This window comes from Centroberyx gerrardi, chromosome 7 (genome assembly GCF_048128805.1).
Source record: "Centroberyx gerrardi isolate f3 chromosome 7, fCenGer3.hap1.cur.20231027, whole genome shotgun sequence".
Taxonomy (NCBI): Eukaryota; Metazoa; Chordata; class Actinopteri; order Beryciformes; family Berycidae; genus Centroberyx; species Centroberyx gerrardi.
Genome location: NC_136003.1, coordinates 9,178,164 through 9,193,245, shown reverse-complemented (window position 1 = coordinate 9,193,245; position 15,082 = coordinate 9,178,164). Strand labels below are relative to the sequence as shown.

General features: G+C 43.2%; 1 protein-coding gene across 1 annotated transcript in view; it reads left to right on the top strand.

Moving 5' to 3' along the window:
* Positions 1 to 13,400, top strand: part of LOC139912178 (protein shisa-8) — a 104,849-nt gene extending 91,449 nt beyond the window's left edge. The window contains exons 3-4 of the mRNA XM_071899906.1: positions 2,453 to 2,569; positions 12,841 to 13,400. Of these exons, the coding sequence (XP_071756007.1) occupies positions 2,453 to 2,569; positions 12,841 to 13,400 (677 nt within the window). The remainder of the gene's footprint in view (positions 1 to 2,452; positions 2,570 to 12,840) is intronic.
* The last annotated feature ends 1,682 nt before the right edge of the window (positions 13,401 to 15,082 follow it).

The following is a 15,082-nucleotide window of genomic DNA, read 5'->3' as shown; positions in this document are numbered from 1 at the left end:
ACATGTAGCACCTTTAAGGATAGAATGAGGTTTAAGGTTAGGTTAGGGTTAGGGTTAGGCATGTGTGTGCTGTGTGCATTGTGTGTGTATACTCTGTGTACAGTGTGTCAATGTATATAAGAGAAAAAATAAAGAATTGAAGAGGGAGTAAACTGTTTGTGTTTGCATGCATGTGTGTGTGTGTCCTTCAATTACACGCAATATGCTCTCAAATTGTTTTGTGCAACAACAGATTTGTGGGTGTGTGTTTGTTATTGTGCACGTGAGCCGTGTCCTTGCCTGTATGCAAAGCGTATGTTAAGTAACGTTTTGTACTATCCTTGGAAGCCCGAACATCAAAAGGCTTTACAAACATATTTGTGTTTTTTCTGCAGAAGCATTACATAACGGGGGCTGATAGGACGCGCAAATGGTTATCGAGCCTCAACTAATCATTACATCCATTCTCTCTAAAAGAGCTTAAGTAGCATCCAATGTCATAATTTCACTTTTAGTGGATGCAGAAGCTCCAATTTGACCTTTTTTTTTATTTTTCACTACAACTGAAGACTAACAATATACCACAACATGTGAAAGTATGATTCATGATCCCAAAGCCAAGCTAAAACCAATAAAAATACATTGTGCAAGTCAAGAATTCTCTCTTAGTTAAAGTTGAATTGAAGTTTTATGCAGGACGCTGAATGTATGTATCAGTGGTGGGTAGAGTACTGAAAATCTATACTGAAGTAAAAGTACAATTACTCCCATAAAAAATGACTGAAGTAAAAGTGAAAATTACCATTTGAGAAACCTACTCAAGTAAAAGTAAAAAAGTACCTGGTTAATAAATTACTCAAAGTACAAGTTAATTTCCATTTTAATATTTTTTAGGGTGTGCGGGCCAGTGCAAAATAATGAAAAAACAGCACTTGTTGATAACTTTCTTAGCCCTTTATAAAACAGAATATAAGTCTGTTTAACTCTAGTATTTACAGACATTATCAAAGTAACCAAACCTATTACAGCCCCAAAATGCAGTAGATACCGAATACAATACAATTAATTAAAACTCAGATTTTCTGTTCTGTAGTATTACTCCCTGTACCAAGACCTCAGTCAATCAACTAGAGAATGAAAACTTCTTTCCATTCACATTTTTCATTTGGGGATACCCATTTGTTGGAAGCTGCCTCTTGTTCTGGGTTTTGCTCCGTCATCATCGCATCGTGGTCAAAAGACAGGTGGTGCTTATTTTTCTTCCAGGCAGCTGGCAGCTTGGCATCTGCAGTAGAGGTGCTCCTCGCGCGCTCTCCCCCCCCTACGCATTTAGAGCAGACTAGTTGTAACAAAGGTATAAATGGCAAATGTAGTGAAGTAAAAAGTAGATTACTGGCTCAAAAATATACTCGAGTAAAGAGTAGAAGTACAGTTTTAAAAAAAAGAACTAAAAGTACTCGTTCCTTTAAAAAAAACTACTTTTTTACTCATGTGCGTTACTTGTAATGCGTTACTACCCACTCCTGTGTATCATATTATCAGTTCTGATACATTGACTCTGAAGAGGAATGGACATGTTATGTTAATTTGACATTTACATTTTATATTTATATAACACTAAATGTAATCCAGTTTGCCTTATCAGTTTCATAGGACAGAGAGAAATGTTACTCAAGCCAAATGAATAAATTCTAACATATCATCTGGTGGAAGCTTTTATCCAGAATGCCTTAGAGTACCATGCTATGTTTTAATAAGGGTGGACTCAGTGGGAATCAAACCCAGAGTGAGTGTGAGTGTTAGTGCTCTATGCTACTGCACACTGAGCTACACAGATTAAAAGAAAATCCATGATCAATGCCTTGGCAAAGCATCTCCACGTCCCACTTTAATGAGACGCATAAATCCATACAGTGTATGATATATATCAATCTTTACTTCATCTGTGTTTGGTGTTCTGTGGTAATTCTCAGTCAGTTGCCAATGGTGGAGGAAGCTTGAAGCACCCATTTCAGTGTCCAGTGCATATAGAGACGCATGGCCAGAGCAAGCCGTGTGTGTGTGTGTGTGTGTGTGTGTTGTACTGTATATATACAGTACTTTACATGTGTAAATGAATGAGTATATAAGCGAGTGTGTTATTTGTGTGTGGGTCATCTTCTTTGAGTAAACAGCACTCCTGAGGCAACATAGTTTATCTCTAAATGTGTTTACTTGTTACCCTCTTGTGAGGATGTGATAAATTGGTATATGTGTGTGTGTGTGTGTGTGTGTGTGTGTGTGTGTGTGTGTGTGTGTTTGAGAGAGAGAGAGAGAGAGAGAGAGAGAGTATGTAATGAAATCCAGTGACAGCAGTAATCCTGAACCCCTGTCCTCTCCCCATGTAACCTAACAACCTGCTGCATCATAACAAAGTCATTATCTCTCTCTCTCTCTCTCTCTCTCTCTCTCTCTCTCTCTCTCTCTCTCTCAGACCATAACCATCTGAACAATGCAGCATTGTCTCCCTTGGGTCCGGCCATGGCCTTGTCTCACCCTCACAACAACCTGGGAATTGGATTCAACAAGTACACCTCGCTCAAGGCTGTGGGTGAGTGGGCTCACACACACACACACACACACACACACACACACACACCGGACAGCGACTAATGGATTACACCACTAATGCGGACATAACAGGACAGATACAGAACACAGAATGGTCATGCTAAAGCCAAAGCTTATATAAGAAAGCGTGTATCAGGAGGGCAGATGATGAAAGACACTAAACGTCCCCATATTGATGCACACTGGATGGGCCAACTGGTCAGGCGAGGCCACCACCCATTAAGATAATGGATTTTTTATGGGTCTGACTCCCATCCAATCATGTTGAATCATGATTCATATTCAGTACTGTGGCTGATTTCTGATTTCGTAGTCCATATAACTGCATTACGGCAGCACTACTGGAAAGACAGAGACCAAAGCATGTGTACATTTTAGAAATTTACATACAATTCAATAATGTCCCCTCCTCACATGTGGAAATGTGCTCCAACTGTGGAGACGTTCAAGGGTTTAATATTTTAAAGGTTACTGCAGCCGGATGGTAGAGTGACAGGCAAAATTATACATTGAGAAAAATCCATAGGTGTGTGAGAAATGACACAGTGCACTCCATGGCTGGTTTCTGACAACTATTGCCAAACCCAATTATCATGAGATCACAACTTTTCATACTGCCTTTTTGGATATGAGGCTGATTCTGATTTGCATCATTGCCATACCAAAAAACACAAAATTTAGATTTAAAATAAAGGATTTATCATACAGCAATAATAGGTGGAGGAGGAGGTGTACTGTGTATGATGGTGATGTAACTAATACCATAGACATCAACAAAGTACCTATAATCACAATGTAGAATGTTCTCATGGGTATTATGACTTTTATATAGCGATTAGTTAGCTGGGCAACCAATTAAATTGTTGATAATGCATCTAATTTATGTGATAATGTGATTTATAATAATTATCAGTGTAGTTGCAACATGGATTGAGCAATAAGACTGCTTTGTTGAAGCTGTATGAATACCAATACATCACTAATATTATATTAGAGGGTTCAAAATGATGCTTTTTCGTCATTGTGGTTATGCATTGGGATCCTCCCGTCATTTTGTTGGATTAACTTGGTATCTACTGTATCACTACATAACTCATACATAATGTGATATTAACGATGTGGGATTACATTAACGGTGCATTAGGTTTTGATGGGGAAGGTCCTGTATTGAACACAGCAGGCATTACCACAACAGAAACACTGTTTGTTACGGGTGGATTAGTCATCTGGCTGAAACGTGGCCACTATAATGGTGGCAGTTATTGACTGTAAATAAACGTGAATCAGCTATGGAAAAAAAGGTAGGATACCAACGGTGATGGCACAATACCACTGTCGATGATGACATAACTCAGGCACGCACAGTGCCACGCATCCAACCACTCAGTCAGTTCACACTATGAAAGAATGGATAAAAAAAGAGAGTAATAATTTGGTAACACACACAAATAAATACACACCACTATACACACAGACACACACAAAGTAAAACGTTAACCAACATATAAATCACCAAACACCAAGTACACATAGGTAACAGCAAATGTCCACACACACACACACACAAAGTCAGGCGTTGCTGGGCGGTGAGTGACAGTATGTGTCTGGACAGCAGCAGGGTGAAAAAGCTGGTTCAGGCCTCAAGGTAGCCCTCTGGCCACACACACACACACATAATCACTATGCTCCCATAACACTCAAAAAAACCTACACATACACACCATCACTATGCCTGCACCCGTCCCCCATCCCCCATCCCCCCGCTCCCATGCACAGACACACACAAGGGACACAAATGCAAACACGTACACACACACACACACACACCCCATCTATCATCTGATCACTGTAGACAGATAAGGACACACTGACGGTTATGAGGAAGGACAGCTTGACACATGTACATGTACTGTTCATTGACACAGTATGCAGAGATAGACAGCGCTGCACATCACAGCTAAAGAGTACCAGACAGCACAGTTAAGAAGCACTGGACACTGTTCATACCACAGCTAGGAAGCAACTTTGAAGGCATTTATTTATCCGTCAGAGTTTTAACACTAGAAAGGCCGAGCCACAGTGAAGTGACAGCTGTTTTGAATTTCAGGATAGAAATCTTTCATTTTCAAAATGTCCCTCCTGTTCCTGTAAACACCGGTGCTTTTAGACTTTTGAAATCACGTAAGGAAATAGTAGTTATAACTAAATTTACCTGCTTCAATTGTTTACTTGATGGCCACAATCCACTGGCTTTTCTAGTGTCGAAGCACTTGATGATAAACTTAGCTAAAAATGGAGTATATAATGAATTGGATTGTAGACTTAAGTATGGATGGGTAGAATAGAATAGAACAGAACAGAATAGAATAGAATAGAATAGAATAGAACAGAATAGAACAGAATATAATAGAATGGAATAGAATAGAATAGAATAGAATGGAATGGAATAGAATAGAATAGAATAGAATGGAATGGAATGGAATGGAATGGAATAGAATGGAATGGAATGGAATAGAATAGAATAGAATAGAATAGAATGGAATGGAATAGAATAGAATGCTTCTCTTTCTCTGCCCACTTTTTCTTCTTTTCTCTGCTTTCTTTTCTGATGTAAATAGCGAGATAGAGAGAAAGGAGAGTGTGGAAGACTGTGTGTGTGTGTGTGTGTGTGTGTGTGTATGCATGTGTGATTGCATGAATTCATATGTGCAATAGAGAGATCAAATTTACGGGGGGGGCAGTCAAGGGAGAAGTGTGACAGACTTTGGGTGTGTTCATGTGAGTGAGTTTGTGTTTGCATAAATGTGCGTGTGTAATAGCAAGAGAGAGAGAGAGAGAGAGAGAGAGGAGAAGAAGTAGAGAAAGTCAGGAGAGGCAGCCTGGGAAAACCCGAGTGAGGGAAGTGACTGAAAGGGAGAGAGAGAGAGAGAAGAGAGAGAGAGAGAGAGAGAGAGAGAGAGAGAGAGAAAGAGAGAGAGAGAGAGAGAGAGAGAGAGTATCCCATCTCATTATTCTGCTCAGTGAGTGAGAAACGAAGGCTGATTGCACCGGGGGATCTTCAGCAGCACCGCCCCAGCCACTCAGCCACATTATGCAGGAAAATACTTAAGAATAACAAATCCCGCACACAACGAGGCACAATACTCCTCTCTCTCTCCTTTCTCTCTCTCTCTCTCTCTTTCTCCTCTCTCTCCGCTCTCTCTCTCTCTCCCGTTTCTCGCTCTGTTTGATGCCACTGAGATGATGAACGACTCCCTCTCTGTTCCCCTCAGTCTCGTATCTGCTCTGTTTTTGTTTCTCGCTCTCACATACACACACACACACACATACACATAGGGGAGCGAATAGAAGCACACACGTGGCTGCACACACACATAAACACACACACTTACTCTTCCGGTGCGGCGCTGTTTGAGTGGCGTGCCATGCTCGCTGCCGACGGGGACACTGGTCCTCCGGCTCTGCAGGTTGGCATGCTCTTAATGCTGCACAACACATGTATACATACACACACATGTACAGTGCATGCACACAAACACACATGACCCACACACTACGCGCAAAAATGTGCACACATGCGTTTGCACATGATTGTGCACAAAACAGTACACGCATGGATTCACACACACACTTTGAAATTTACATCTCTGCATCTCGTTTGCATGTTCTGTCTCTCTTTTCAGGTCTCTCTCTCTTTCTCTTTGTAGTTTGCTTTCTTTCTCTCTCTCTCTCTCTTTCTCTCGTTCTCTCTTTCCCTCTCTCTCTTTTGCTCTCATTCCCTCTAGAGGTTATTCGCTTTGTCTTGTTTCATGACTTGAGTAGACAGACATATGGCTACACACACACACACACACAAGGCTGCACAGATGGCAACATAAGCATAAAAACCGGTCGACACACAATAAGATTCCCAACAATGGCAGTGACATTCATGAAATGACTTTAAAGGGGGGAAACCAAAAATTTTAATATCATTCAGAAGGTAATAGAACATAATAGAAGAGACGCTGCTGCCTGCTGATGCCTGCAAATTCATCAAGAACACACTGCAAAACCATTAAGTCGCTGCATCACCATGGAACAAAGCCATAGCCAATAGGAGAATGAATGCAACATAGAATTTACGATCGAAATAAAGGTTCTGTCACAATCTGAATGTCTTTTATGTCAACAATAAATTCTTAAAACACACGAAAACAATGCCAAACCTGTGTGAATAATTTGTTTACCTTTATATTGTGATGTCAAAGCCACCTAGTGGATTTGCTGTGTGTTCTCGATGAATGACGCGAGTATGAGCAGGCAAAAATATCTCTTCCATTACCTTCTGAATCATTTTAAAATTTGTAAAATGACTGGTGTTCCCCTTTAAGAAACACATTACTTACACACAGATAAATACTCTACATACATTCCAATCCAATCATCTTTTCACACATGCTTCCCAGTTCTGCAGTGGGCCAATAAACAACCCACCAGTTCCTGACAGTCTGGCTGTGTGGACAAAGTCATGTCTAGGACACTCTACAGTTTGGATAGGACAGCAGACCCTGGGCCAGCTAACCTGTGCCAGGTGAAACCGTGGGTATCTGGACCGAGCTGCTCTGAAGTCTTCATTAAGCTTTATGGATTTTATACAGTTAACGGCTCATGTGTGTTGTCTGGAAAGTTTATTTCAATGGAAGACATGAGAGATGGTTAACTAGTTCCTTCATTATGATTAGAAGGGAAGAAGGAAGACATGAAAGAAATGGAGGTAGTAGAGAGAGAAAAAAAGCAAGAAAGGGGACAGAAGGGAGGAAGGAAGGAAGGAAGGGAGGGAGGGAGGGAGGGAGGGAGGGAGGAAGGAAGGAAGGAAGGAAAGAAGCAAGGAAAGAAGGAAGACATGGAAGAAATGGAGGCAGGAGAAACCAAAGAAGGAAGACATGGAAGAAATGGAGGCAGGAGAGACCAAGGAAGGAAGGAAGGAAGGAAGGAAGGAAAGAAGGAAGACATGGAAGAAATTGAGGCAGGGGAGACCAAGGAAGGAAGGAAGGAAGGAAGGAAAGAAGGAAGACATGGAAGAAATGGAGGCAGGAGAGACCAAGGAAGGAAGGGAGACATGGGAGAAATGGAGGCAGGACAGACCAAGGAATTAAGGAAGGGAGGAAACAAGGAAGACATGGAAGAAATGGAGGCAGAAGAGACCAAGGAAGGAAGGAAATAAGGAAGGACGGAAGGAAGGAAGACATGGGAGAAATGGAGGCAGGAGAGACCAAGAAATGAAGGAAATAAGGAAGGAAGAAGGAAGGAAAGAAGGAAGACATGGAAGAAATGGAGGCAGGAGAGACCAAGGAAGGAAGGAAGGAAGGAAGGAAGGACCAACTGGGTCAAAAGTTCAGTAAACTCTGTGCCAGGTGCAGCAGCAGGACTCCGGACCAAGCTGCTCCTATACTGTATCTGTCTTAATTAAACTACTGAAAGCAAAGGACAGGTAGACCAGCGGCAAGAAAAAGCAGGATGAAGTCGTAAAAGGTTAGAGAGAGAGAGCGAGCAGACAGAGAGAGAATGAACAAGTAGAGTGAGAATAATGAACTGAAAGAGTAGAATTCAGCCGGTCTAGTCTCATTTTTGTTTTAATTCATGGAACTTGCAGTTGTTTCCTTTGACGAAGAAGTTTGAAAATTCATGTTAGTCTTTGAAATCCTTAATAGAGCAAGTGTCAAGTCTGGTTGAGGGAAGAGAAAGGACAGCATGAGACAGACGGCGGAAGGATATTCCGTAAGAAGGTGTGATGGACTTCTTGCCAGGATGCCGGGACTCCAAGTCTCTGGGCCAAGACTGACTGAAGTCCGTCTTAATTAAATTCTAACCACCCGAGAGGCTGAGCCGCCTTGGAAAGATTGCAGTTAAAAAAAAAAGAAAGCTGTCAAGAAGCTGTCAATTTAGGTGAACATTTTGATATTTTCTGATGCAAGCTCACCTGCATGGGAGAAAATTTTAAAAAAATGCTTGAAGCCGATTCAGAAAAATGAAAGATTTTTGGAGGAATATGAAATGCACCGCAAAATATATCCATCTTAATAAGTCATTTAATGTAGTGTTGAGTCTTGAATTCCTAGTTTTGCCTTTTAAGATATTGTCACTCGCATTCTTGAATTGCATTGGAAACAAGTGAATTTACAGCCTCACTGGCAGGTTTTTCACTCGTTTAAAGATTTTTTTTTTAGCCTCAATACAAAAATAAATCACTTGTTGCTTATTTTGCAGTGTGGGTAGAGCATTCTTAAGTATCTGCTTCAGGTGACATAATGGGTGAAATAACTTTTGAGAGACTTTGGGATTTTTAAGACTATAAGAAGTGGAATGATCTCTGATTCCCCAGAAGAAGAAGAAGAAGAAGAAGAAGAAGAAGGCTTTGAAGATGAAGCGGCTCATCTGGGTTTCATGTTTTGCACTTCAGGATCGGGGTCCTGTGGTTCTCGAGATTTTTCAGTCTTTGACATTGCTGAGTGAATTTACTCATCACCGTGGGAAGCAGCAGGTTCTTCAGGTGGAGAGCCACTGGAAACACACCTTTGGGCCATGAATTGTGAGAGAAGGAAGAGTGAGAGATGGACAGACAGAAAATAAAGGAGAACATGATAGAAGAAAGAGTAACAGAGGTCAAATGGATAGAGTAGGGGTGAAACATACAGTAACATGAATGGTGGGGCACATGCCAAAAAACACAACTGATTATTTGGAAACATAATGCGCAGGTATTGTGTCTTATATAGGTCTTATGCCATTGCGGCATGTGTTAATAAGCAGGTTTTCTCAGCATCACTCCTCAACCATAATTAAACGGCATAAAAATAGACCAAATAGAATATGTTATCGCACTCTGGAATCCTTTGGAGGGCCAACGTTATGCTGTAATAATGCGGTGGCCCAGATTTGGCCCACGGGCCTTGCTTTAGGCTGTCATTGGATAGAAGACAAAAAATGAAGTTGAAGAGTAGGAGAGAAGTAAAATAAAGTAAAATGGTAAAGGAAGAGAGAGAGAATGGTTGGAGAGGTGGTGAAATGGACAGAGGGGATCCTGCTGTCCAGTGCTTCTTCTGGCAACATACTGTATATGCACACACACACACACACACACACATGGACACATACGTATTTGCATTTTAAGTTGTCGACTTTTCAAAAGTTCGCTTAGAATTTGAGCAAAACCTGAAACATAGTTAGTGAGATAAGAAAGCAAATAAGACAAAGAGAAACACGATGAGGCAGAAAGACGGGACTTCGGCCAGCAAGGCCCAGCACCCGCATCCACTGCCAGGTAGACTCACTGCGTGTGACAGATGTCTGGAAGAGAGGAAACACAAACAGACACCCACACACACACACACACACACACAGCCGTACGAAGCACGACCCACACACTCGAAGAAGACACATTCAGCCAAGTACTCAGACAGCAGACAGTGAGTGTAATGATGCGGACCCAGTCTATCAGGATATTGGACTAAGACTCGCCTTGTAAACAGATAATCACACATGTAGAATACAAGAAGACAAACTATCCATATATACACATAGTGCTGTCTCTAACATAATAAGTGCATGGTAGTTTCTTAAACGCAAAGTGATAAATATGATGTATCAAAACTATACAAAACAGATCTATGCACAAAGGCCATGAAAAATGATTTTTCCAAACTGTTTCTGCTTGTAATATGTTGTAAAATGATCTTCCTGCTTTCTCCACTGATTCCACACAAGTAGGAATTGTACTGCAACAGTGCAGCACGCATTTAAAAAGTAGGGCTTCTCCACATGAAACCCGCAGAGTATTCCAACCTGTTCCAGTGAGCGTCTTCATCTCACTGTGAAGGACGGGCAGCTGGTGAACACTGCCATTCTCCACTGCTAAAGCCATGTGATGCGCTTTAGTGCACAGGAGCAAATCAAGCAGCTTCTTCCCTTTTTCAGCAGGCGAACAATGTATGTAAATGTGTTCCTGCTTGGCACACATACAGCTGAGCACACATGTACACAAACACGTAAACCCACATACATACGCTCACTGTCACACACACACACACACACACACACATGCAGACGGTCTAATCCTCTACACGTGCCCGGCTTGCAAATCCTGGCACATTTAGCAAAAATGAAAGCGAGAAAGTTCCTCCATTCATTCCCCTGTCATCAATACTGTAGCACTTGAGTGCCTTCTAAAGAAAGAATATGCCTCCTAAATCTCTCTGTTTTGACCGGTGAAATGGATTCATTTAATTATTCTGTCTCTGTCTCCCTCTCTCTGTCTCTTAATGTCTCTCTCTGTCTCTTAATCTCTCTCGCTCCCTTGCTCTCTCTCTCTCTCTCTCTCTCTCTCTGTCTCTCTCTCTCTCTCTCTCTCTCTCTCTCTGGAAACTTTTAGGAAATATATTTCAAAGGTGCTCAGTATAAGCCGTATAATTTTACACTTCATTCTGAGTTATACACTGTAGAATAAAGAGTTTTTAAGATGTGGTGAGAATTTGAGGATTTTCTGTGCACTTGTAAAATGTACAAATCTAAAGTACAGGACAATGCAGTCTTGACTACTAACTAAAATGAAAATCCATAAGATATTATCAGGAATATTCGAGAGAATTAACTTCCGCACAGCTGACTGGAAAATGTGGGAAAACAGTGACCATATAAGGAGTCCCCAGTTATAAGTATAAGGGGAGAAACTCAGCCCAAAATATGGTCCAACTGCAACTAAATAGTAAGAAATAATAGCTGTGATTCTTTTTAATGTAATATTTAATCTAGCATGCAAGCTAGCTGTTGGATTCTAGAACCATACATAAGCCTATAATACACATGATATGGAATTCCAGTGGATAACATTGATAAAATGATTAAATTATTACATTTTTAGTAGAAAAGAGGAGGTAAAGATGACAGTGTTGGCAGCAATATCTGTTATTTCATCCATTTCACTCCTTCAACTGGCAAATATGTCAGTTGCAATTGCCCATTGCCCTCTTTGCCCATTGCCCAGTTGCTCATATGAGAAATTTTGCCCCAAATTTGCCTGATGGTACAGCCTAAGAGAAAGAGACCGATTCAGAGCAATGAAGACAGACAGAGAGAGGGAGCAAGAGAAGAACAGCATCCAGAGGAATGTTATCATTTTTCTCACTCTCTTATTTCTCTCCAGGAAAAAAAAGGGAGCAATAAAAACGGGGCTAAGCAAACAAGGTTGTTAGTGTCTTTGGGGCAGGGGGGCGGAGGGCGGGGGGCGGGAGGCGGGGGGGGGGGCCAGCGGCGATGACCTCACAGCAGAGTGGAGCTCCACTCAGAGACCTCGCGCTAATCTGACTCGACACGCCCAACCCGCTCTATTTTTATTCCCCACAAATCTCCCGTTTTAGCAAAAGCAACACGAGTGAGTGTTTGCCCCCTTTTTTCCTTGTTGGTTGTTTTCTTGTTTCTCATTTTCTCTCTCTCTCTCTCCCTCTCTCTCTCTCTCTCTCTCTCTCTCCCTGCAGTGCTGCTGGCATTTTTTAACCTCCTGCCCAGTGCATGGACAGTTGCTCAAATCAATATGATGCAGACAAACACATACATGCGCGTGCACACACACACACACACACACACACACACACACACACACACACACACACACACACACACATAAACCCTGCGGGCAAACTCTGTGGATCCGGCTTTGCCTTCTATTTTTTATTTGTTTACCTGACAGATTTGGTTAGAGGGTGTATGTGTGAAATTGTGTGTGTGTGTTTCTTTGTGTGTGTATCTGTGTGGGGGGTGGTGTATGAATCTGTATGAGTGTGTGTGTCTCTGTGTGTGTGTGGGTGCGTGTGTGACCAGACGAGGCTACAGGCGTCTGACTAAGTTCAGGGTGAGAATGTGTCTCACCTTGATTCCTCACTCACAGACATACACACACACACACACAGATGCTAATTGCCTATTTAATTGGCCAGAAATGTGTAAATATTATGAAAAGATCATGGTGTGAGGTGAGCTTTGCCCTCATCAACGTTTGTTTTAAGCCTGCTATTTTGCACTGTATACTCATTTCATTATGCATATGCTGTTTGTTGTTCTTATGCTGTAATTAGGGTTTTTTAATCTCCTTTACTCACATATACTCATTGCTTTGCTCATGTAATTGTCGTAATTCTTCAGGATTACAATTTAATCATGTCTCTCCCTTCCTTTCCCCTCCTCCCCCCTTTCTCTCCACCACCGCTCCTCTCCCAGACACGGCCGCGAGAGACTACTACAAGAGCTACCCCATGGTGGACTACACCCACCGCCAGTCCCCTCCCACCTTCCAGCCCATCGCCTTCCACCCCAAGGACAAGCCCTTCCTCCCGCCGCCGGACATCCACGCGCCGCTCGCCATCACCATCAACGCCTCGCAGATCCCCAAGCCCAAGATCTCCAAGACCAACACCCACCCGCTCACCTCCAGCTCGGCCTTCAAAGCCTGGGACCCCAGCAAGAGCCACGCCCAGCACCCGGCCGCCCACATGGTCCTCCAGGGGCAGCAGCACCACCCCATCCTGCAGCAGCAGCAGCAGCACCTGCAGCAGCAGCAGCAGCACCTGCAGCAGCAGCACCAGCAGCAGCAGCAGCACCAGCACCAGCCTCTGCACCAGCAGAACAGCCGGCGCCAGGCCTACTCCAACAAGAGGCAGTTCAGCATCGAGACGCTGCCGGAGCTCTTCTCCCAGCCGCTGGGCTACGGCCACTCGCCGCACATGCACCCCAAGCACAAGGGACTGCCCACCAACAGCAAGACGGAGGTCACCGTCTGAACATGGGGATGGATGGAGGGATGGAAGAGCCAGAGAGGAGGCAAGAGAAAGATAAACCGAGAATCAGAGGAGCGTAGGGCAGTTTAAGTCCACGATGACAGGAGGGGGGGACAAGCGGATATCGTGTACGATCTGCTTTTTTTTAACTCGGCGTTTTCTTCTTCATTGTTGATGATAATACTAATAATGCAAGTGATATTTGTGTACTTTAATACCACTGGAACAAAGGGATAAACTGTGGATTGGCAGGTTTTGTAGCTGCGGCTCTTTGAACCCGGTGGCTCTTCTAAATAATTGAGTGCTCTCTCAGTGTGTCAGCCTCAGTCTCTCTCCTCCTTCTCCTCCTCCTCCTCCTGCTCCTCTCAACCCTCTGGCACCTCGATGGCACTCGGCGCCGCTCTGTAGCACCACTCGTACACACACACACACACGCTGCGTTCCCGCCCCGCACACAGACGCAATTTGCCGTAGATACACACACACACGCTCACGCACGCGCCAACCCCAGACATACTCATGCCCAGTGTTTCCGAGGCTGGTAGGGGAGTGTTTGCCCTAAAACTTTGGCTTCCCATCAGCAGGGACAATGCCATTGTGTTGTCAGCTCTCATCACCCGCTAGCCCACCACCGAGTGAGATATCAGCCTGGCAATCCATACCAGAGAGAGAGAGAGAGAGAGAGAGAGAGAGAGAGAGAGAGAGAGAGAGAGAGCGGGGAGGGGGGGCTTATTCATCTCATTCCAGAGGCAAAAACATGAGAAGGATCTGAACCACTCACACACACACACACACAGCGTACTCGTCAACACCTACAGAAAGTCCCCGGCAGCGTCGGAGCCCACAGGCCTCACACACACACACACACACACACACACACTGGACTTCAGAAACCGAGGAGATGAAGAAGCTCCTCTGTTGGTATTTGGAGCGGTTTGCCGGGCCGCTAATACCCGTCACCATCTCTTAGCTGCGGTTGTTTACCTCTGCAGATGTGTCACGATGCCTCGGAAAGGGCAAAACAGTCCAGGTATCCACAAAGGTCATTAGAAAGTCGTCGCTCTCTCTCTCTCTCTATCTCTCTCTCTCTCTCTCTCTCTCTGCTCCGCGGCGGGCTTCAGAAATGAGCCTGTGTTTGTGGCGGGGAAATGTCAGCCGGTTGCTGGATGCTGGTTCAGCCGTTTGGTTTCTACGGAAGATTAACTGTGAAAAACTATGGTGGCTGAAGGTGGAGCGTAGGACGTCCTGCATCCACTTTACTGTATTCAGGTTAAACATCTATACGTTTGAAAAAAGAAATAATAGGTTGTATGATCAAACACTGATGATTAGTATCTTGGGGTGTTTTCAGGAGTTTTGCTCTGGTATGTCTATCACTTGAATGTAGGAAGAGAATGCAATGATACAGCAACGCTTTTACCCAGTATGACTATTTCTAAACATGGCAGCAGTCTGTTTGATGCATGTTTTTACTGCTGTAATGCTAACATAGGCTGAAATACCAAATCCGCATTCCTTGTAAATGAAGTGGTTTTGTATGCATGGATGGATGACAGCTAGCACCTAAACAGAGAGAGAGAGAGAGAGAAAGAGAGAGAGTGTTAATTCCTGCTGTGAATCCATTGATATTGTTTCTAATAATTCTTTTCCACCCTGAGAAGAAACACCGCAATAATATTTATAGA